Raw genomic sequence first — 25,516 nt, forward strand, 5'->3', positions numbered from 1 at the left:
ATATCTCTTCCATAACGTCATTTTCACCTGCATTTCCCTTTTGATATGTTACATCATCCACCTTAAACTAAATTAAACTTAAATATCAGCTTATCATGTGGCATGCAGTGAAATGCCTTTATGAAATCCAAAAAAAATGGCAGGTATGCCTTTTCCTCATGAACCACTCTTGTCACTTTATTGTAAAAGGCAGTCAGATTTCTAAAACAAGAGTTCCCCTTAACAAATCCATGCTGACTCTCACAGATAACATTAGTCTCATCTGCCAAATGCTGTAAATGATGGCTCACTAATTTTTCAAAATCTTGACAAACCTTGACATATTTTTTTAATACCAGTATTGCACTGGGTCAAGTTCCTAAGGAGGGCAAGATTGTGCCACTTCATAAAGGAGGTGATAGAACTCAAGCATCAAACTAGAAGCCTATCTGTGTGTCATGTCCTGATTCCATACTGGCTGCAAAACCTTGGAAAGAATGCAGTCAACTGGATACATGATTTATGCAACAAAATCTGGAAGACTAGAAGATGGCCAGATGACTGGACTAATTCCACCATTATCCCAATCTACAAGAAAGGCAATCACAATAAACGTGAAAACTACCGCACCACTGCCCTTATCACACATACCAGCAAGATTTTGCTGCATTATCAAGGAAAGATTACAAAGTTTTATAGACCATCAGATCTCAGAAGAACAAGCAGGATTCAGAAAAGGTAGAAGAACTAGAGATCATATATTTAACATCAGACAAATAATCGAAAAAGCAAGGGAATTCAACTTAAGCTTTTATCTATGCTTTATAGATTATTCCAAGGCCTTTGACTGTATATGATGAGATATTTTATGGGACATCATGCAAGAATCAGGAATACCAAACCGTCTAGTAACCCTCATAAAAAACTTATATCAACAAAATCAAGGAACAGTAAGAATTGAAAACTCAGTGTCCCTCTGCATTCCCATTTGAAAAGAGGTCAAGACAAGGATGCATACTCTCACCATTACTATTCAACCTTTACAGCAAAACTATAATGAAAAGATTTCTAGAAAAGTGGAATGGAGGCATTAAACTAGTTGGCCGAACAATCACTAACTTACGATACGCAGATGACACAGTGATAATAGCAACAAATGAACAGGAATTAAAATCCATCCTAAATCAATTAGAATAGGAAAGCTTAAGCCATGGTTTATGAATAAATCAAGACAAAACCAAAATAATGGTTATAAAGAACACAGAAGAGATAGATGTAGAAGGAATTGAAATTGTCGTCATCATCGTCATCATCAAATTCCGGACAACCTGGCAGAGAACACTTGTTTTCCTAATCTTTCCTCGCCCATTCTGTTTAAGTGACCATATCACCTGAGATTAACTCTGCTAATGCATTCCTGGATGCTGACAATGCCAAGTTCTTTCCTAATATCCTCATTTTTAATATGAGATTGCCATTGATGCCATCTGTTCACGCCTCTAATCTTTCTCAGGGCTCTCATATCTGCGGTCTCTAGTCTTTGGTCAAGTGTTTTACTTCTGACCCGGCTCTCAGATCCATAAATTAAAACTGGTTTGAACACTGTCTTGTATAGAGCTAATTTAGTGTTCCGACTAATTTCTATTCCATATGAATTTATTCAATTGACTTCCTACCATACCAGCTTTGTTGATTCTGTTGTCTATTTCATTTAATTTACCATCTTCAGTAAAAATCGTGCCGTAGTAGCTGAAATGTTTTACTTGCTCCACAGGTTCTCCGTTCACAACACAGTTGACATTTTCAACAATTCTACCTATTTTCATTGTCTTTGTCTTTTTAATGCTGACCTTCATACCATATCTATTACAACAGTTATTCAATTTAGTCAGGGAATCTTGCAAACATGTAGCAAATTTATTTAGAAGTATAACATCATCTGCATAAAGCAAAGAGCTGACATTAACATCTCCAATTCTGATATCATGTTTAATACCACTTTCCTTCATAATATGATCCATATAGATAATGAATAACAGAGGGGATAATGTACATCTTTGTTTCACACCAGATTTAACATTAAACCATCTTCCTGTACTTCAATTCTAACTGCTGACTTACAACTCAAATAAAGACTACGTATTGCTTGATATAATGCCCCATTGACACCATATAACTGTAGTGTATTGAATAGCTTCTCTCTTGGCACCTTGTCATATACCTTTTCCAGATCGACAAAACTTAAATACAGATCTTTGTTATATTCCCATGCTTTCTCGACTATTTGTTGTAAAGTGAAGATCTGAACCTGACAGCCTCTGTTTGGCCTGAATCCAGCTTGTTCTTCACCAAGCTTTTCTTCCACAATTCTTCTCAATCGTTTCTCAAGTATACTTGCATAGATCTTGCCAGGAACACTCAGTAGGGAAATACCTCTGCAATTCTCACATTCGGTTAGATTTCCCTTTTTATATATGGTTACTATTAGAGCTTTACTCCAATCATCGGGAATTCGTCCCTCTGTCCAGGCTTTCTTAACTATGCAGTGCAGCCACTGTAAGACTTTTATGCCGCCATACTTCAGCATTTCTGGTCGAATATCATCCTGCTATACTCATCCTGCATTTCCACATTTCAAACCTTTGATGGCTTTTTCTACTTCAAGTATGGATGTGTATTCCTGACTGCATGCCTGGTCAGTGTTTTTTAGCACTGTGCTATCATCAATGCTTGTTTCTTTTAGCAGTTTTTCAAAGTAATTACTCCATACTCCTAGGATATCTTTTTCTCCTGTTTTCATGTCACCTTTATCATCTCTAACTCCTTTTACAGCAATCTTTCCTCCATTTTTAAGCTTCTTCAACAAACTCCAGAATATCTTACCACCTTCTTGATATTTATTTTCTATGTTCTTGCCAAAGTCCTCCCATGACTTTTGTTTAGCTAGTTTTACACAGTGTTTTGCTTTCTTACATTTGTCTCTGTATTCTCTAAAAGTGAAAGCTGACTTATTTGCTAGGAACTTTTGATATGCTTTATTCTTTTCCTTCACTGCCTCTTTAACTTCCTGAGTCCACCATGGGGTTCTGATTTTTCTATCCTTGCAGACAACCTCACCACATGTCTCTTTCACTGAATCAATCAGGGTTTTCTTTAAGGCTTGTCACTGACTCTCCAAGGTTTGGTTCCTGTTCTCAGACTTTCATTTTTTCTTCAATAATCTTGTGTATTTTAGTCTACAGTTCACATCTCAGAGCTGCTCAACTTTTATTCGTTTTAAAACTTTCTTACATGTTATTCTTTTTAATATGAAATTAAATTTTATCCTGCTCAAGACTAAATAGTGATCGTTCCCAATTTCAAATCCTCTGTACACTCTAGTGTCCTGCACCAGGGAGAAAACATCACTATCAACAATAACATAGTCAATGAGACTTTTCTTATTCCTCGCCTCTTCTCGCCATGTGAATTTGTGCACATTTTTATGTTGGAACATGGTGTTAGTAATAACCAGTCCATGTCTTAAGCAGAAATCCAACAAATATTTGCCATTATTATTAGCTTTGCTCTTTTCTCCAAATTTTCCCAAAATATTTTTGTATGTCTGACAATCATTTCCTACTCTGCTATTTAGATCCCCAACAAGGACCAACTTTTCCTTTTTCATTGTGTCAGTTGCTTTTTCTAAAGCATCAAAAAATTCCTCTACTTCTACCTTAGTAGAACCTTCTGTGGGACCATAGGCACAAATAAGTCTCATTGTCCAATTCCCCATTCTGATATTTGTCCACATCACTCTACTTGAGACTGCCTGCCATTCAAGAAGATTAGTCTTGTATTTTGTGTTGAATACTATGGCTACTCCTTCTTTTCCTTGATTGTCATTGCCTGAATATAACATTTTGTATTTATTGCTCAGAAAGATCTCACCAGTTTTGGTCTTTTTTGTTTCAGTCACCCCTATTATGTCGATCTGGTACTTATCTAATTCTTCAACTAGCTCCATTTCTTTGCCATTCAGGCTTGTTATGTTGATAGTACTGATCTTTAACTCTGGTGATGTTGAGTTGGGGTGTGCTTTCAGATTTGTTCCAGTAGCTGACTTTTCAATGTTTGCCCTGGTTCCCTGGCGAAAACAACGGAGGTCTTGTTTAACAGGGCGATGCCCCAGCCAGCATGAAATTTTGTCATGTTGTACCATCATTTTCTATATTGGTATAAGCCAATAAGAATAAATTTGGTCAGCTAAATTCCAAATTGCCAGCCCATCCTCGTTCGTTCAGTATCCAGGTAGATACCCAACAGAATGCACCAAGAGAAGGTGAGGATTGGACATTAGGTCAAAAGCCCTGGTTGGTTCTCTGCATTTCTTTAAAGGCTATGTGGAGTTCTCATCTCAGTTATACAGGTTGGACCCTTAAGCACCCAAATTTGTCCACAATTTCAATTACCTTGGAGTGATAATAACAAAAAAAGATGGATGTAAAAAAGAGATAAGAAGAAGAACAGCACTAGCTAAGAAAGTTATGAATGATTTAACTAAGATCTGGAAAGACAGACACATCTCCAAAAAGACCAAAATTAAGCTTGTAGAAACCTTAGTTTATTCAATCTTTCTCTATGCTTCTGAATCTTGGACAATGACAAAAGATGACGGAAGAAGAATTGAGGTGTTCGAGCTGTGGTGCTGGAGAAGATTGTTCGTCTTTCTGTCCAAGACACTCTTAACAAACAAAAGTATCCTAGAAGGTCTGAATATCCACACAAGACTGATAAACATAATTGACAAGAGAATAGTGCAATATTTTGGACACATACATAGAAGGAAAGGCAATCCAGGGTAAACCATTTGGGAAAAGAAAAAGAGGAAAACCACCCTGCAGGTGGATTGACTAATTATCAATAATCACTGGACTTAAACTAAAACAAGCAATAAGAGAAGCACAGGAGAGAAAGAAATGGTGAAGCATCAGGAAGGTCATGAGGCCTCAGACATGAGGATGTCCGAGAGAGTGAGTCAGGTGTTGTAGTTAAGTTGTTGGAGAAGCTTGTGAGAACTAGGATCCAGAATTGGGTTGACAACAATGGTATTATCTTTGATGGACAGCATGGATTTGCTAACAGGAGGTCATGTTTTAGTAATCTACTTACTTATTACAATAAAGTGACTGCTTCCTTGGACAGAGGAGAAGGATACATAGTAATATACTTGGATTTTGCAAAGGCTTTTCACAGGTTACTTCGTGATAAGTTGACAGTTAAACTAGAGCAGATGGGGTTGGATATTAGATTAGTGCATTGGATTGGAGACTGGCTATCTGATAGGTATCAACAAGTTGTGTATGGGAGAGCAATATCCCAGAAAAGGAAAGTTACTAGTGGCATGCTTCAGGGGGTCTGTTTTATAGCCATTGATGTTTAACTTGTGTATTAATGATATTGGTGAAGATTTGGATGGAGATATTCAGTTGTTTGCAGATGATGCAAAGTTGGGATGAACTATGAGGAGAAAAGAAGATGTTGTGGCCTTACAAGAAAACTTGAATAAATTGAGTGATTGGGGAGATGTGAGTTCGATGTTGCAAAATGTAAGGTTTTAAAATTTGGAAAACAAAAATGGGATGCTGAATTTATGCTTGGTGAGGATATATTGTTGTAGGTTGAGGAAATAAGAGATCTGGGGGGTGATAGTGGATAAGGACCTGAAATTTAGGGGACACAGCCAAAATTGTGAAGACAACACAAAGGCTTCTGGGAATGTTGTGGAGGACACTGACTTATAGGGAGATTCTTGTTCTGTTGCATAAGGCTTTGATCTGGGCACAATAGGCCACACACATGAACTATTGTGCCCAGATTTGGTCACCTGGTTTTTAGATGGATGGAGAGATGCTGGAAAGGGTCCAACGGTGACTGACTAAGGTAGTTTCTAACCTCTGGAATGTCGAGTATGAGGAAAGATTGACAAGATGCAACTTTTAGAGTCTGGTGGACAGGAGGAATAGGGGAGATATGATAGAGACCTACAAGTTAGTAAGGGGTTGTTATAGGCTCAATGCTGGAGAGGTTCTACAGAAAATAGTGGAAAATCAGGGGTCATCCCTGGAAACTGTATAAAGAGGGTTTGAGTAGGGGAGGGAGAAGCAGGTTTTTTTCATGCAGAGTTGTGAATAATTAGAATGCCTTGTCTGAGAGTGTGGTGTCTGCAGAGAATTTGAGTGTTGAGAGTTTATTTTTCACTTGGTTAGACTATAATAAGTTTAGTTTAATCCTTTATCCAAGTGTGAGCTAACAAAGTTTGCACCTGAAAGTATCTTCAGGACTGAGCTAAGTGCACCACCTTAGCTCAGTCCTGCAGATACTTTCAGGCGCAAACTTTGTTTGTTCACACTTGGATAAAGTATTAAACTAAACTTATTATAGAATTTGAGTGTGTTTAAAGCACGGTATGATGAGCTGTGTGTACGATAAAAGGACCTCCTAGATGCATCTTTGACTCCATGGGGTCTAATGATAATATATTGTGTTCTTTTTTTTTTAATGACTGTGTATAACTTAATATTGCTGCTAATGAATATTTCTTCACCAGTTCCCAAGCACTGATAATGTCTTGCCTTTCCAATTCCTCCATCCATGGAATGGCTCCCAGTTGATATCTAAGACTATTATAATCACCCTTGTTATTATTCCATACAAATTCCTTTCTCTTTGATACTTCTACATGTCTATTAATCTAACAAGTCAAAATCAATGGTCATTTTCTCTCCAACTGGGGCAGAAATGCCATCTCAGTTATAATCAGATCTTCTGATGCTATGACCAAATCTAAAACTCTTGAACATTGTGTTCCTTCCACTACATGTTGACTAAGACATTTGTCCCTCAATAATTTCAGAAATTCCATTCCCTTACTATAACATGCAGTTTCCTCTTCCCAATTCTTATTTTAGGAATAAACTCTGTTTTACATAGGATATAATATTCTGATAAAGGTGACCACTAAATATCTCTAGATGTAGAAGCAAAGTTTCAATACATGCTGAGAGGGGGGAGAACAAAAGGATGCTCCTGGAAGTTGGGTAAGAGCAAGAATGTAGGGAATAGATTTTCTGCTTGAAGAACGGTATATGAGTGGAATGAGTTGGAAGAAGGAGTTTATGTGCATTTTCAGCAGAGGTTTGAGGAGAGGTATGATAGGCATTATGTGAATAATGGTTAGTGTGAGCATCTTTCATTGTATCTTAGGATTTAATGGAAATGCTTAAATAATAAAAGAATCCCATAATCTTATTGTCTACTCCACTTCATACACCTGGGATATATTCACTTCTTGTTGTCTTCTCTTTTCTGAGCTTTGTATAACGTTGTTCTCATCCATATGAAATACACTGACAAAGCCCATTAAATAACTTCAATATATCTTCTACAGTGGTTACATTTTCACAATCACCCATTCACATACTTAAGTAATCTTTTTCTTGCTTGTCACATGGCAGATAAACTCCCTTGTATTTCCTTTGCCCTGCGAGTATAAATTTATAAGGATTATTACTATATTAATGTGGAAAAGGTTTCATGCAATGGGTGAGAGACATGGAGAGGAGTAGGTTGGTTTTGGAGCGTGATAGATTGGAATTCAGCACACTCTCAGGTCATGGTTTGATGATGTGTGCACACAACAGTGAGACCTCCCATGATTCTGATTATGTGGAGGTCTGATAAGAATAATTAATCTTAATAATAAACCAACATTGTGCTTTTTTTGCTTTCACTACTACAATTGTCACTTTCTAATCCACATGATATATACCTCACACGTGGTTACTGCCTGTTGTCTTATTCCTCTTCTATAACAACTCTTTCTACTGTGTATGAATGCCATTGAGTTTACCCCATTAAGAAGAGAAGAAAGAGCATAGCAGTTATAAAGTCATTAAATTTACGTGTTATTTCAAGAGCAGTTTAATGATTTAAAGTTTGAATATTTTATAAATATTAATACAATATTAGTTCTGCTCAAACTTTTGTGCTCTAACCTTAGATTTTCTATGAATAGATATAGATTAATAACAAATACTAGTTATTATTATTCGTGACACCTCCAAGGAGTCTGAAGACTCATCGCGGGAGGACACCTACAACTGTCTCAACTACTACACCGAACCTCTACTGCGAATCATCTCCATCAACGCCATCTCCCGCCCACCTCCACCACTACCACAACTAGTATTTTTTGTCTGTAAATTGCATGTGTTCTGAAGGGCCATCTGTATGCTGGATGAAAAACCCGAGTTTCTGGGAAAAAAAACCCTGCTACTTCCATATGAGATCGGCTAACTCATCTTCGATTGAAATCGTCCAGATAAAGATTCCTCCCGTCGTGACGAGAATCGAACTTAGGCCTATTCCAAGTTGTTGACTGCATTTGACATTTGAACTTTTATGCAGTGAGCTATGATATGTTGTTAGGAATTTGGAAAGTTTTGTACATGACAAAATGTTTTAGGTAAATTGCAAAAAAAGAAAATCCACATTCTATTACAGATACCAAAAAAAGGAACACAGGTATATTGTAATACAAAGAGTGTGTATTCTTTTTTAGTTTCTGTAGACAAATATTAAAAAATAGTAGCAACACTTTCTACAAACTTTCTACAACATTTTACAAATTTTTTCATCTATCATAATTGTCTGACAAAAAATGTATATTTTATTTTCAGTTGTAGATCTAACTCTTGTGGACCTTCCTGGTTTGATCAAGAATCCAACTGAAGGACAACCAGACAATATTGTAGAGGTGGTCAAAGATATGGTATATTCTTATATAAGTCCAAAAAATTGTCTTATCTTGGCAGTTTCACCTGCAAATCAAGATATTGCAACTTCAGATGCGCTTAAGTGTGCCAGAGAAGTAGATCCAAATGGTATATTACTTTTTTTTATTTAAAATTTTAAAATTTAGGAATTTGGAAAGTTTTGTACATGACAAAATGTTTTAGGTAAATTGCAAACAAAGAAAATCCACATTCTATTACAGATGCCAAAAAAAGAACACAAGTATATTGTAATACAAAGAGTGTGTATTCTTTTTTAGTTTCTGTAGACAAATATTAAAAAATAGCAGTGACACTTTCTTTCTTAATTAATCTGTCTTCACTTTTCAAGGAAAATGTTTATAAAAGTTCAAAATCACTTTTGAGCTTTTATAACTGCATTCAAGATTACAGTAATAAATACTGTAATCCTGAATGCAGTTAACAATCCTTAGCCACCTGTGAATCTCATTCTTGAACTTTATTGAATTCACTCCCTTTCTTAAGATGTGTAGTACGGTGAGTTAAATAATATTAACCTCCTAATATCTGACTTTTCAGTCATCTGAAATTGCTTCAAACACTGACCTGACAATGAAAATCATGCTATAGAAACCTTGTAAACATTTATTGACATCATCAGGCAGTTTAAACCAGGGGTCTGAAACGCAGCAAAGGGCCAGTCAATTAGATGTATATTAGACGCTGGCCGTATTCAATATTATTCTGTGAACCAAAACATCAACTAAACAAAGAAAGGCTCTGACAAAGGCCCTTTTGTTGCCGGGCTTTTACGACTTACATAAACATTTACACCGCCATTTAAATCTTAAATTTATAACCATTTTTATTTTTAAATTTTAAAATATAAGTTTAGAAAATATAAGTTCAATTACATTTTATTCATACTTTAAGAAAATTATTTAAATATATGATTTTGACTTACAAAAATAAAAATTTTTATCTATGAGTCCTTTTTTTAATTTGATTTTGATCCTGAAACCTGACATCTTTTCCTCTGTACTAACATGTCAATATCTGCTTTTTTGTTTCGTGTTGCAATAAAAAAGCATTGCATTTAATCTTTTATCCACGAACGGAACTTTGACTTATTAAGTTTCATAATTGAAAATAATTGCTCACATACATAGGTGCTTCCAAAGATTGACAACATTTTTGCACACAATAAATTTTATATTTGGGATATTTGCTGCCAAGATATTTATAAAAATTTGGTATGCCAACTTCATTAGATTTATTTTTTAGTTCAGTATTGCACTAGAGTTCAATTATTTCCATTTGTAATTCTTCGTCAGTATTTTCAATATTAATTAAAAAAGGTGTACTGAATAATAATAATTCATTTTCAAACTGGTTGAAATCAGAAAATCTCTTTTCAAATTCAATTTTCAATTCTTCAATTTGAGGAATACTTTTCAGCATCATTATTATTTCAAGAAATCGATTTAAGTGTAGGAAAGTGGGCTAAATTATCCTTTGCCAAATGGGTTTGCCAAAGACAGAGTTTTGCTAGAAACGACTTAATTGAATCATACATACGACATGTCAACCTTTCACGTCCTTGCAGAGCAGTATTCAAAGAGTTTTAAGTCAATTGAAAAGGCCAAGTCTTCGCACCAACCTTCTAATTTTGACCAGCCCACGTGAGCATTTTCAAGATTTTTCTCAATACACAAATATAAGTCATTGCTTGTCGTTGTTCCTGACATAGGCACTATATCCAATAGTTCTTCAGTCACATTCATATCGTCATTAACGCCACGAATAAATATTGCTAACTGGGAAGTATTAATAATGTCTATACATTCGTCAACTGCAATGGAAAATGCTACAAAAATCTTTATTTTTTCATGCAATATATCTTGGAAGTTCTTTGGTATATCTTCAACATGCTCCACAACTGTATTTCCTGATAGGCTTATACTTTGAAATGCTTGCTTTTTTTTTATGGACATATGATTTTGACTGCACTTAAAATACAATTTTTAATAAATTCTCCATCAGTAAAAGGTTTCGAAGCCCGAGCAATTTTTTCACTTATGATGTAACTACATTTAACAGCAGCATCACTTGTTGTGATAACATTCAGAAATATCCTCTGTTGAAACTTCAGTTCATTTTTTAAATCTTTAAGTTTGTCATCATGCATCTTTTCTGTATATTTATCACAGTTCTTATGGTTTGTTTCATAATGGCATTTTAGGTTATATTCTTTCACTGCGGCAACACTTTGTCTACATATCAAACATGTTGGAATATTTTTTACTTCCACAAAGAAATAAGCCTTCTCCCATTTTTCTTGTAATGTTCTGCCTTCTTGATCTATTTTTTTTTTTTAAATTTTAAATTGAGACATTGTTATAGGCAAAAAAAAATGTTATTGAGGTAACTTTTTATTAACACACTATCATATTACAATGGTAACCTGTAACTTATTGACATTGTATCACGTGGCTTAAAATGGCTGCATGACAAGTAACTTCCATTCAGTGTTGCCAACATTTGATGATAGAAACATGGTACAAAGAATTATAGTAATAAGTTTTACTTTTGTTTAAAGTTGTTATAAAACATTTAAAAGTTCGAATTTTTTCTGTTTTAATTCCCGCAAGATGTTAGAAACATTGATTTTTAGAAAAGAAATCATTAAATTCACGGGCTGGATACAAAGCCTTTGCTGGCCGTATCCGGCCTGCGGGCCGCCAGTTTGTAATCCCTGGTTTAAACAAACATGTAGCAATTGGCTAACTGTTTGACTCATATGAAAGTTGATTGTTCCAATGTCCATTATTTGTGATTTTATTGATAATTTGAACATCTAACTATCCATTATCAAAAATACCTAAAAACTGATTTTTTTCCATTGTCTGTTATTTGTAGCTTTACCAGTTGCTTTAACATTGAACTTGCCACCTAATGTAGATAAAGTCTGAAAGCCAGTTTTTTTAATATCATTCCCACACACAAAAAAACCACAAAACCTATAGCAAATTACTTCCGTGTATGGGCAAAGGTCAACAGAAAAGGTTGTAGTTTAGGTTGTAGTCTTTGGGAAAACTTCGTGGGGAGAGCTGTTCCACAGAACTGAAGTACATGAAATAAAAGACAAATGGGAGTGGTCGGATTGGAAAGTCAGCAATTCAACTGTAAAATGATGTTCAGCAGCTGATGCTCATTTTACTATAGGTTTACCAGAAATGTTGAATGACAGTTGGTTCTCGTGAACAGCATCCATGGAAATATCTTAGAAGAAACACAATGCAGGAGGCAACTGTCTATGAAACTTGCTTGAAAGAGAATCTGTGAAAGGAGCATCATCAATGGCCAAACTTTTTTAGAGAGATCTTAGATGCATCATCAAAAATATGAGATAAGTATTCTAAGCCCTGGCACTATTTCTTTTAGGACTACACCCCTGAGCAAATAGCCAATTTTATAGCAAAAAAGGGAGCCAGCCAGAGTTGTGGACATTAAAGTCACTAAGGAAGATAACTTCGCTGTTATAGAGTTGGACTTCAGGAATTTAGACTTCAAGAATAAGAATTCAAAGATGCCAAAATGATTTGGCAAATTGGGGGAGCAGGAAAGACAAAAATCAACTCCAATTTCCTATCTGAATGAGTCATATTGTAAAAGTTACCCGAACACTTAACAGCCTGGTAGTTGGCTGACATGTATACCCACAAATTTCTGAAGCATCATTAATAAAGATAAGTCTTTCTTAGTATGATAAATGTAGATAAATAAATGATGCAAAAAATTAGCATCATTAAGACCTTAATGGCAGTCATTAAGGAATATAGTCTTGTAGGAACAGAAAATGACAGATTCAGTGTACTCAAGAGAAGATTGACAAGATAAGGATGGGTGAGAGTATTTGTAATGATTGCAAACAGATTAAATCCAACTAGAGTAAAATTCTTTCCGTGAAGGTTACATGGTGGTCAACATTCATAGTGTAGAATTCATGGAGACAAAAACACACACATGTTAAAGCAATTAGTTTACTTATAATTAATAAAATAACTCAAATCCATAAATAAAAATAAAATCAGTAAAAACTTTTTTATACATATTAAGTATCATAACAGCTCTCTCTCTCTCTCTCTTTAATCTCCTTATGCCCAAGAACTCATGACCTTCCTAATGATACTTCTTCCCCATTTCTTTCTCTCCTGTACTTCTCTTATCGCTTGTTCTAGTTTGGTTATTCTTGATATTTGGTCAATCCATCTGTTGGGGGGGGGGTGTCTCCCTCTTTTTCTTTTTCCACACAGTTTACCTCGGATGATTATTTTTAAATGGGCAGTTGTCTTCCCTTCTGCATATGTGTCCAAAATATTGTACCGTTCTCTTGTTAATTGTTAATTTTTCTGTCCAAGGCACTCTTAACATTCTTCTCCAACACCAGAGCTCAAACAACTCAATTCTTCTTCTTCTATCATCTTTTGTCATTGTCCAAGACTTGGAAGCATAGAGAAAGATTAAAAAAAAGCTAAGATTTCTACAAGCTTAATTTTGGTCTTTTTGGAGATGTAGAAAGTATTTTTAACTTGGGTATAATTATGTTTAAGATACCAAGCAATTTTAAACCTGGTTTTACCCCATTTTTCCCAAGTGAGCAAACAGACGAAATGTCAAGTTTGCACCTGCAATTGATGCAAGACTAGCTGATCCCACAAGGTAGTGCAAGACCAAGGCAACTCGTGGTAAAGGTGGAGCAAGCTCTGATCACTAATCTTAATATTTACCCTTAATGACAAAACACATCTCCAAGAAGGGGATGTATGATGTTTTGTATTAAAGGCAAGGGGCCACTACCCAGACCGGTTTCGACCTTTATTGAGGTCTCATCAGTGGGAGTCAGATTACTAAATCTTGGTATTTCTAGCCTGGCTCCCACTGATGAGACCTCAATAAAGGTCGAAACCGGTCTGGGTAGTGGCCCTTTGCCTTTAATACAAAACATCATACATCTCCTTCTTGGAGATGTGTTTTGGCATTAAGGGTAAATATTAAGATTAGTGATCAGAGCTTGCTCCACCTTTACCACGAGTTGCCTTGGTCTTGCACTACCTGTGGGATCAACTAGTCTTGCATCAATTGCAGGCGCAAACTTGACATTTCGTCTGTTTGCTCACTTGGGAAAAATGGAGTAAAACCAGGTTTAAAATTTTTTGGAGATGTGCCTGTCTTTCCAGATCTTAGTAAAATCAGTCATTGCTTTCTTAGCTAGTGCCATTCTTATATTTTTTTACATTCATCTTTTTTTGTTGTTATTGCCCCAAGGTAATTGAAATTGTCGACATTTTCAATTCTATCTATGTCTGTCTCTTCTGCATTGTTTAAAATCATTATTCTGGTTTTGTCTTTATTTTGGCTTAAGCTTTCCCATTCTAATTGATTTAGGATGGATTTTAATTTTTGTTTGTTTGTGGCTATTATCACTATGTTATCTGCATATTGCAGGTTAGCAATTATTAAGCCACCTATTTTAATGCCTCCATTTCATTTTCTAGAAATCTTTTCATTATAGTTTTGCTGTAAAGGTTGAATAATAATGGAGAGAGTATGCATCCCTGTCTTGATCCTTTTTTTTTTTTCAAATTGGAATGCAGGGGATATTGAGTTTTCAATTTTTACTTTTGCTTGATTTCCTTTATATTAGTTCTTTATGAGGATTACTAGATAGTTTGGTATTCCCGATTCTTGCATGATATTATTATTACCCTAAGACCCCCATGGAGTCAAAGACTCATCTAGGAGGTCCCTTTGTCATACACACAGCTCATCATATTGCACCTATAAAATACATATGACATACCCCATAAAATATTCCATCTCATATGGTCAAAGGTCTTGGAGTAATCTATAAAGCATAGATAAAGGCTTAAGTTGAATTCCCTTGCTATTTTGATTATTTGTCTGATGTTAGATATATGATCTCTAGTTCCTCATTCTTTTCTTGAATCCTGCATGTTCTTCTGAGATTTGATGGTCTATGAAACTTTGTAATCTTTCCTTGATAATGTGTAGTAAAATCTTACTGGTATGTGTGATAAGGGCAATGGTGCGGTAGTTTTCACGTTTGTTGTGATTGCTTTCGTGTAGATTGGGATAATGGTGGAACTAGTCCAGTCTTTGGTCATCTTCCAGTCTTTCAGATTTTTTATTATTATTATTATTATTATTATTCAGGCCTCCATGGAGTCAAAAGACTCATCATGGGAGGTCCTTCCTAAGAACATAAAGTCTGTCAAGACTCATCGAGGGGAGGTCCCCCCTAAGAAACACAAAGTCTATCATACCACTCCTTAAACTCATTGACCGTTCTCGGTCTCACCACTCCATCAGGCAATGCATTCCACAGTTCAACCACCCTCCACGCAAAGAAACCACTCCTCACCGTCTTGCTCACAGTTTCCTTTCGTAACTTCCAGGGATGGCCTCTTGTCATCACTCTTTCCCGCTGTTCAACCAAGCGAAAGAACTCCCCAGTGTCAACCCTGTAACCACCTCTCAACAGTTTAAAAGTCTCAATCATATCACCTCTCCTTCTTCTATTCACCTAACTCAGCAGTCCACATTCTCTCAGCCGATCCTCATAACTATCCTTGTACAGTCCTGAAACCATCTTTGTCATCCGTCTTTGTATCCTTTCCACAGTTAATTTATCCCCTTCAAATCCTGGGGACCAAATCTGAGAACAATAGTCCAAGTGTGGTCTGATCAGAGACTTATACAACGGAATGATAACCCTCTTATCTCTGCAGGTCAGTGTCCTTCTCATAATTGCAGCAATCGTCTGTGTTACCTTCACCACCTTTGCAATATGTCCCCTAAACTTCAGGTTTCTATCAATCATCAACCCCCAGATCTCTTGTCTCCCCTACTTCCTCCAGTATAACTCCTCCCATAGAGTATGCAGCATCCCATCGATGTTTCCCAAACCTCAAGACCTTACATTTTGCTGCATTAAACTGACACCCCCCATTCATTTGCTAATCTATCTAGCTTATTCAAATCCTCTTGCAGGGCTACCACATCTGCACTATTACTAATAATCCTTCCCAGCTGCGCATCATCCACAAACAACTGAATATCCCCTTGCAATCCACTGGCAATGTCATTGATATAAAGGTTAAACAATATAGGTCCTAGTATTGAGCCCTGTGGGACCCACTTGTAACCCTCTGCCTTCTTGAAACTGCTCCACCATACACAATTCTCTGATACCTATCCGACAGTCAATCCTGAATCCAGTTGACCAATCTGACATCCAGACCCATGTGCTGCAACTTAAATATCAGCTTATCATGTGGCACCCTGTCAAATGCCTTCGCTAAGTCTAAGAAAATTGCAGTATATGCCTTTCCCTCATCTAATGTTCTTGTAACTTTATTATAAAAGGCTAGCATATTGCTAAAACAAGAGCGCCCTTTCACAAATCCATGTTGCCTCTCACAGATAACATTACCCTCATCTGCCCAATGCTGTATACGGTCCCTCACTACTTTCTCCAAGATCTTAACTACTACTGATGACACACAAACTGGTCTATAATTAGACACTTCCAGTCTGCTACCGCCCTTATGCAATGGCACTATCTTACCTTCCTTCCATTCCCTGGGCACCTTTGCTGAAGCCAGACTTTCATTGAAAAGCCAGGTTAAAGGCACTGTAAGTTCCCTAGCACATTCTCTCAATCCAGTCCCAAAGCTTTACTGACATCCAGAGTACTCAGTATCTGAAACACACTCTCCTCCTGTACCTCTAAACCTCGAACCAGCCCTATCCCTCTAGCATTAAAACTGACATCTCTAGGTTGAAATACTCCAATAAAGTATTCATTGAACAATTCCAATATGTCCTTTGCATCAGTCCACTCTATTCCCATTTTCATCCCACAATATCATTCTTCCACAGTCATTTCTCCTCCTACTGGCCACATAGCTAAAAAATTCCCTAGGATTTTCTTTGGATCTTAGGGCCAATCTCCTCTCATATTCCAGTTTCGCTTTCCTTACCACACTAGTCACTCTTCTGGCCTGTGTCTTATATTCTTCATGCATCTTCTCTTCACCTATCTTCTTATATCTCTTCCATAACCTCTTTTTCTCATGCAATTCCTGCTTAATATTGTTTGTCATTCACTTTACTCCAAATTGTGTCCTCTTCTTCACTCGTGGTATACAACTTACCATTGCTGCTAACAAATATTCTTTCACAATTTCCCACGCACTAATGATATCCCAGCCTTCCAATTCCTGCCTCCATGAAACTTCCCGAAGTTTTACGTCTAAGACTATTATAATCACCTGCTTTATAATTCCACATAAGTTCCTGTCTCTTTGATACTCCTGCATGTCTATTCATTTTCCAAGTCAAAACCATATGGTCACTCTCTCCAACTGGTGGGAGAGATGTCAACTCAGTTATTATCAACTCTTGTTGCATAAATCATGAATCCAGTTGACTGCATTCTCTCCAAGGTTTTTCAGTGTTTCAGCCGATATTGAATCAGGACCTGAAGCTTTGTTATTCCTTAATTTTTTGATTGCTTGTTCTATTTCACTTTTGAGGGTCTCTGGTTCTGTTGCCATGTTTTCTATGGCTCCTTCATCTTCCTGTTGAAGAGCTGGGTCCTTGTAAAGCTGAACGCAATACCGTTTCCATCTTTTGGCTATGTCATTAGTATCATTTAAGATCTTGCCATTTTCCACTGCAATTATATTGAGTTTTGGTTTGAATTTTTTGGTTATATCCTTAACCTTCTTGAATAAATCTGTCGTTTCATTAGAGTTGGAGTGTCTTTCTGTTTCTTTATCGATGTTTTAGCTATGTTTATCTTTTTCCAATCTTTTGTTTTAATTTGTTTCCTTTTTTTCAATTAGTTCTAGGGTTTCTTTTGTAATCCATGGACCACCATTCTTTTTTATTGTAATGTTTTTGGCTGCAGATTTTACAATGGTTTGTTTTGGGTATGTCCAGTATGATTCAGTGCTTTTTTCCTGATGTGTTTTTTTTTTTTTTTTTCTTGAGCTCTGATTTGATGTCGATTATAAATTTGTTGTCCATTTGTGAAAATTCATATCTTTTGTTGCTATTATTCTTGTTTGCTTTCAGATGGCTTAGATTAGAAATTAATAACTGATGGGCTGATCTGCTGTCTGGACCTGGCAGTATTTTGGTGTTATTGATTAGCATCCTCCATCTTCTGTCAATTAAAATGCAGTCGATTTGATTCTTACATTGATTCCCTGGTGCTACCCATGTGTATATCTCCTCTTGTGCTGTTTGTACATAGTGTTAGTTATTGCTAATTCCTTTTAAATGCAAAACTCCGACAGTTTTTCTCCTTGTTCATTTCTAATTCCCAGTCTGTATTTTCCAATGATTCCATTTAAGTAATCATCATATGCATTGAATCTCACCGTGGCATTGAAGTCTCTTAGAACTATTTGAATATCCTTTCTTGGTATTGCATCCATAATTTTATTTAGGTCTTCGTAGAATTTCTCACTTACTTCATCTTCTGCTTTTGATGTAGATGAATAAACTTTATCAGCGATTTGGGATTGGGTTGATGTTTAATCTTACCATTATAATTCTGATATTGAGTGGGTTGTATCCTTTCAATGCTCTACTTATGTTTTTATTAACAATGATGGCAACTCCCTTTATGCTCTTATGGTCTGGCCTGGAGAAAAACACTTTGTTTCCTTTATGTGTCATAAAATGACCATGTTCTTTCCAGTGGGTTTCAGCCTAAGATTAGTATCTTATTACCGTATTTTCCGATGTATAATACGCACCCAAGAAATTTAATACAATTTTCTGGAAAAAACCTAAACTTTAAAGTATGATTAAAAAAAAAAATGGATAAAATAATAGGTAATTTTTAATAGTAAACTGACCTTTCAGAAACCTGCAAAACCCATGTCACTGTCATCTGACTCTTCTCTATCATCATTAATTTCTTATAATATAGAAATAATTTTGTCTTCATATTCTTTTGGCATTTTTTGACTGATTTTTGTTTTTGTACGCATATAAAGTCCACTGCGTTTCATGAAATGGTAAGACCATGATGCACCACCTTTAAAATCTTCAATGTTACGCTCACAGGCTACTTTGACTGCATGTGTATGAATCATTTTTGTTGAAATGGCAATGCCATTTTGCCGATTTTCTTGCACCCATTTCAAAACTTCGGTCTCTAGTTCTGGCCACTTTGCAATTTTTCCACGTTCCATGCACTTTTCTTTATGCAAATTGTACAAAATCTCCTTCTGACCACACCAAGTTCTTAGCCAGTGACGCGCTAGAAGTCACGTGAAGGTCACGCATCAATTTGATTGCACCATTAACCACCTACAAAGATCTTGGAACATAAAAGGGAGTGCGTATGATTTTGAAAAGAGGAAACAATCTTTACCTTCATTATATAAGACGCACCCCATTTTTAAGATGAATTTTTAAGATAAAAAAGTGCGTCTTATACACCAGAAAATACGGTATCTTCCATTTCATTCTGTATTATATCTAGTTTCCCAGGTTGCACGAGTTCCTCTAACATTCCATGTTTCTATCTTTGAAGGTCTTTCTGAGAGTTATTATATGGTGATCTAAATTTTGATTTTTCTATAATAAAATATAGATGATTAAAAAAAGTTTAAAAAATTACAGTAGAACTACATCAAATGCATCTTTACACTCCTGTTCTCTTATGGTTTTCTTTTGTTGGTGTTGTGCCATTATGTTCTGGATCCTATATGGGTTGCTGATGGATCTTCCATATTCTTATAATTACTAATCCATCATTCTTTGAGGTTAGGATGATGAATCAGCATCTCACACACTTCCTTGATTTTTATTTCAAACCAAGTTTTGATGCAGTGTAGGGACTTTGTGCATTTGCAGTTAATTCTGTGGCATGATTGGAATGCATGGTCTGACAGGCCTGTTTGAAAGATAGATTACTGCCTGCCCACAGCTGAGAGAACTGTAGTTGGCACAGTGCCAAGAAGTCAATTCATATTGAAGGGGTAAAACAGAATAAGGGATGTACAAATTCATCACCACCATGTGAAATCATGTGCTTTATATGTAAAAATTTTCCAACTGTTATACAAGCAAAATAGTTACCACTTTAAAAATTAGAATGTTGATAAAAGAAAAACTAATTTTCCAATGTGTATTAATAAATACTCATTCCATGAAATGCTTTGATTACTCAATTATTGAAATAGATTCACCTTCTTCTGACATGTGCAGAAGTGTTGATGGTTCTCTCATCTGTGGTTGGACAGTAATTCCAAGAATATGGAAAACCCATATAGGATTGAGAACATGATGGCAGAACCCAAATAAAAGAAAACTGTAAGACAACAAGATTGTAAAGATGCATTTGAGGTTACATGCTGAACTTCAGAACAGGAAATTAAGACCAACTGAGCAGTATACTGAGTTCAACACAATAATATTGATTGCTGGATGGAAAGAATATCAACAGTGCATGGGAAGCATTTAAAAAAATACTTTAATGATACAATATAGGAGCATGTCCTTAGAGTTTAAAGAATAAATAGGATAGCAATGAAAGGGATGTATAATCTTATCAAGCAATAGATTCATAAGAAAAGGATGATGTGGAAGAAATACTGTGTGCATATGGATGTTTGTTATGAAAATTATAAGCAGCAGGCTAGAAGAGTCCCAACTGTTGTTCAAAAAGCCAAGTCTGAGTATGAAAAGAAACTGGCTCTGCATGCTAAAGATAACCCACAAGAATTCTATCAATATGCTGCAAATAAAAGAAAGAAAGAATATAAAAGAATAATTCTACTCAATGTAGATGGTACATGTGTGACCGATGTAGAAGAGATTGTTAAACAAACGAGCGCCCATTTTGATAAATCTATCAACCTGATGTATGCATCATTGCGCTCACTGCTACCTCTTTACTGAGTGAAGAAACTCAGGTGTACAAGGAGGAGATATTAAAGCTGTTGCACAAATTGAATAAGAATTCAGCATTGCTGGATGGAAAGAATATCCCATGTGGTTACCGGAGTTAAAGAATTGTCCCAATGTAGCCCATGCATGTCGTAAAGGTTACTAAAATGGCTACCCAGTCCATGGGGTGTAGCCAGGTTCCTTCTTGTAAGATTGGGCACAGAGCTAACAACCCTGCTCTGTATAAACTCAGCTTGTTAAGAAAGTCAAAAGGAAAATTTACCAGATGGACTTCACGCAATGACCTGGACAACAGAAAAAGGATTATGAATATTGATTTTGAATTCATCTCCTACCTAAAGATGTTCCAAAAATTTGAATCCCTATAGTGGGATTCGAATCTTCAGCTTCTTGGTGAAGAGTGGATATGCTACCTAATCAGTGATCCCAACCAGCAGAGTGAAACTATAGTACAGCCTGAAGCAGTATCTTGGCATGAAAAACTGTATACTAGAGGAGTCAGCAGTACAATGAAACTAGTCGAAGTGTATCAGAAGTAAGTCATATCTGATTCCATTATCAGAGCTAGGAGAATACATTTCAAGGGAATTAAATGTGTGAATAACATTTTAAAGCAAGAGCTGTGTAAAAAGAGAATTTTGTGGATCTGGCATTGTAAAAAGAGGAATGATCATTCTAAGAAGCAGTATAAATTGCATGCCATTAGAGAGAGAATGATGACATTTGTGAGAAGGTGAAATTGGATTATGAAAAGAATTTAGCTGAACAGGCAAGAGAAAATCCAAGAGAATTTTATTGCTATGTAGTAAGTAAAAGGAAGAATGACCTTAGTGAATGTAGATGTCAGAAAGTATCACATACACTTGAAATAGCTGAGTTGTTAAATGTTCACTTGAGTAAGTTATATATTTAGTAAAGCATAAGCATAACCATTAGCTTTCTCCGCATGGCAATAAGGAGCTGGGTAAAAAAATAAAGATTGTTGAGTTAGAGGTATTGAAGCTATTACAAAAGCTTGAATTGAATACAGCAGTTGGACTGGATGAGATAATGACACAAGTACAGAAGTCATTTGAGAGTGGATGATTCTAAGTTGAGAGAGTAACAAGGGACATAGCTGATACAGAAATTTTGTGGATTGACGTGAACATACTGGTTATATGGGCAAATGAAAATTAATATATGTTCAATGATCTCAGGTGTAAGGTTATGCATTTTGGGTGGAGTATATTTCAGGTAGTATATAATAGTAATGGGAATTTACTGCTAGTAGTCATTGTAACTGGAGGGTAGGCTTTATAGACAGGACAGAGAGTTGTAATTTAGGTTCTATGTTGCTATGGTGGTTAAGTTATGACTTTGGGTAACTTGTAAGAAAAACAAAGTTATTCTCCTATTTTACAATCCTGCCTATAAACCCACCTATGGTACACAAAACAGATATGGTCCCCTTGGTTTCAAGTGGATGATGAGACAGTTGAAAAGATCCAGCATCAGATATCCGTGGTGATAACTGGCCCATAGAATTGTGCATATGAGGAGATTGAGGGAATTGGGATTTCAAGGTTTCAGGAATAGGCAGAAGAGAGAGAGGGAGGGGGGGGATATGGTAGGAACATCAACTTAGTATAGGAAACATAGGTTCTTCTCATGGTGCATGGTGAGTGTGCAGAATAGGCTACTGTTAGATGCTTTTCACCTGGGTTTCTTGGGGATCAGGAGTGGTGGAGAGAATTTAGAGATGAGTGACCAAGCCAGTGACAGATCTGTGGAATGCTTGCTACCTAATAAGATAAGTTGAGGGTGGGTATGTTGCAAAGTTTAGTTGATAGGCAAAAAAGAGGGGACATGATAGAAACTTAAATTATTAAAGGGATTCTGTATGATTTAGACAAAGAAAATTTCTCAATATATGATGTGTGTGTGTGTGTGTGTGTGTGTGTGTGTGTGTGTGTGTGTGTGTGTGTGTGTGTGTGTGTGTGTGTGTGTGTGTGTTAAAGATACCAAGTAATTTTTTAAAACTTGGTTTTAAACCTTTTTCTCAAGTAAGCAAAAAGACAAATAAGACAAGTTCGCGCCTGTACATAGTGCAAGTCTAAGGCAACTCGTGGTAAAGGTGGAGTAAGCTCTGATCACTTTCCTTAGTATTTCCCCCTAACGCAAAACACATCCCCTTGCGGAGATGTATGATGCTATGCATTAAGGGCAAGGAGCACTTCCCAGACCGGTTTCAACCTTTATTGAGGTCTCATCAGTGGGAGCCAGACCAAAAAATCCCAAGGTTGAAGTAATGCAGAGCTTATAAATTTCACCTAAACAAGGTGCTTTGACCTTATTTAATAAAATTTCAGGATGAGAGAAAGATGTATAAAGTTTTTTACCTTGGGTATACTATGTACTTGCACTATGTACAGGCGTAAACTTGACTTATTCGTCTGTTTGCTTACTTGGGAAAAAGGATTAAAATCAAGTTTTAAAAAATTACTTGGTATCTTTAACATTTAGTTTACCCAAGGTAAACAACTTTAGAGAGAGAGAGAGAGAGGGTCAGTCCTGGAAGTTGTGTAAGAGTGTAGTTAGTAAGGCTGTGTGGACTAAATTATTTTGCTTGGAGATTGGTAAATGAGTAGAGTGAGTTGTCAGAATTAGTTTTGAGTGTCCTGACAGTGAATGAGTTTAAGGAGAAGTATGATAGGTATTATGTGTATAAAAGCTAGTGTGTTTGTTTCCTGCAATAAGTCTTCTCACTCCATTGAGATATCTGTCTAATAATGATAATATTGTAGACTGTGTCTTTGGTTAATGTAGTCAAAGAGACAGAGAGAAAGATGATGTATTAGTGACAAAAAGGAGCTCTCCTTCAGTGAGTCCTTGGACTTTGGGAAGAACCTTCATAATAATAAAGCGCATTTACTCTCTTTTTCAGTCATCCATTGTTTAACAAATTGAAAATCATGCCAGTCATTATTCATTGCTTGTAGTAGTTGAGATCTACAATGTCAAGATACAATATTTGTTAAGCATTCGCGCAGAATAGTGAATGCTTAATTCACTATTCTGCGTGAATGCAATAATGTAATAATGATACAATTGCACACTATGATATGATACTGACATCCATTTCTATAAATTCTTTTTAAGGTGAAAGAACAATAAGTGTGCTCACTAAGCTGGATCTTATGGATGAAGGTACTGATGCCAAGGATATTTTGAAAAATAAAGTTCTGCCATTAAAAAGAGGTAATTTATTGAATGTTCTGCATGTATTTTTTTTTACGTTATGGTTTTATTTTTTTAGATAAATTATAAATTAAAAAATTATAAATCCAAGGATCAATTCAAGACAGAGCTCTACAACCCATTCTAACCGCAACTACACCAGTGCCATTTACCTTCCCACCACCACCACTAGTATTTCTGCAGACAATCACAAACATCCACACCCACAGCGGGATTCAAACCCTCAGCCTTTTGGCTGGAGAGTGGATACTCTAATTACTCAGCCAACCAGGATGGCAAATCCTAAGAATTCTTTTGTTATGTGGCCAGTAGGAGGAGAAATAATTGTGGAATAATGACACTGTTGAATAAAAATGGGAATAGAATGATTGTTGCAAAAGACATAGTGGAGTTGTTCAAAGAACTTTTTTTTTTGGGGGGGGGGATATTTTATCCTAGAGATGTAGGTTTTTATACTAGTGGTATAGGCCAGATTCGAGGTTTAGAAGTGCAAAAAGAGAGTCTACTTCAAATACTGAGCACTCTGGATGTCAATAAAGCAATGGATCTGGATGGGATTTTGCCATGGGTTTTGAGAGAATGCTAAAGAACTGATAGCTCCGTAGCTGGCTTTTCAATGAAAGGATTGAAAGGACAGGAGGATAATGGCATTACATAAAGATTGTAGCAGACTGTAAGTGTCAAGCTACAGACTATTTTGCATTTCTTCAGTAGTTAAGATTTTGGAGAAATTGGTAAGGGATCATTTACAGCATTAGGCAGATGAGGGTAATGTTATCTGTGAGAGTGAGCATGGATTTGTTAAGGGGGCACTCTTTTCTTAGCCATCTGACTGTGTTTTTTCACATAGTGCCACATAATAAGCTAATATTTAAGTTGCAGCGCATGATTTAGATGTCAAGTTAGAGAACTGGATTCAGGATTGGCTATCTGATAATTATGTTTGAGGAAACGGTATCAAGGAAGCAAAAAAGGTATTAGTGAGGTCCCACAGGGATCAACACTGGGACCTGTATTATTTAACCTTTATATCAATGACATTATCAATGGGTTGCAGCAGAATATTCAGTTGCCTACAGGTTACATGAAGCTGGGAAGGGTTATTAGTAATAGTGCAAATGTGGGAGCACTGCAAGAGGATATAAATAAACTGGATAGATGGGCAAATGAATTTCAGCAAAATGTCGTCTTGAAGTTGGGGAGATATCGGTGGGAGGTTGCATACTCCATTGAAGGAACTGTACTGGATGAAGTGGAGGAGGAAAAGGATCTAGGGATGATGATTGGTAGAAACATGAAATTCAGAGAACATATTGCAAAGGTAACCCAGAGGATTACTGGAATACTGAGAATGATGCTGACCTGCAGAGGTAAGAGTTGTCATTCTGTTGTATAAAGACCTGATCTGACCACACCTGGACTATTGTGCTCAAATTTGGTCACCAGGATTTGAATTAGATAAATTAACCATGGAAAGAGTACAG

At 36.2% G+C, this 25,516-nt stretch overlaps 1 protein-coding gene across 1 annotated transcript in view; it reads left to right on the forward strand.

The window, feature by feature from the left end:
* The window catches only part of LOC150093743 (dynamin-1-like), a 293,501-nt gene that overhangs the window by 83,401 nt on the left and 184,584 nt on the right, over positions 1-25,516 (forward strand). Inside the window, exons 5-6 of the mRNA XM_090413039.1 lie at positions 8,700-8,903; positions 23,934-24,032. Coding sequence (XP_090269165.1) covers positions 8,700-8,903; positions 23,934-24,032 — 303 coding nt within the window. The remainder of the gene's footprint in view (positions 1-8,699; positions 8,904-23,933; positions 24,033-25,516) is intronic.

The sequence above is a fragment of the Typopeltis vanoorti genome, chromosome 23 (assembly GCF_054136105.1).
Source record: "Typopeltis vanoorti isolate ZY-2024b chromosome 23, IOZ_Tvanoo_1.0, whole genome shotgun sequence".
NCBI lineage: Eukaryota > Metazoa > Arthropoda > Arachnida > Uropygi > Thelyphonidae > Typopeltis > Typopeltis vanoorti.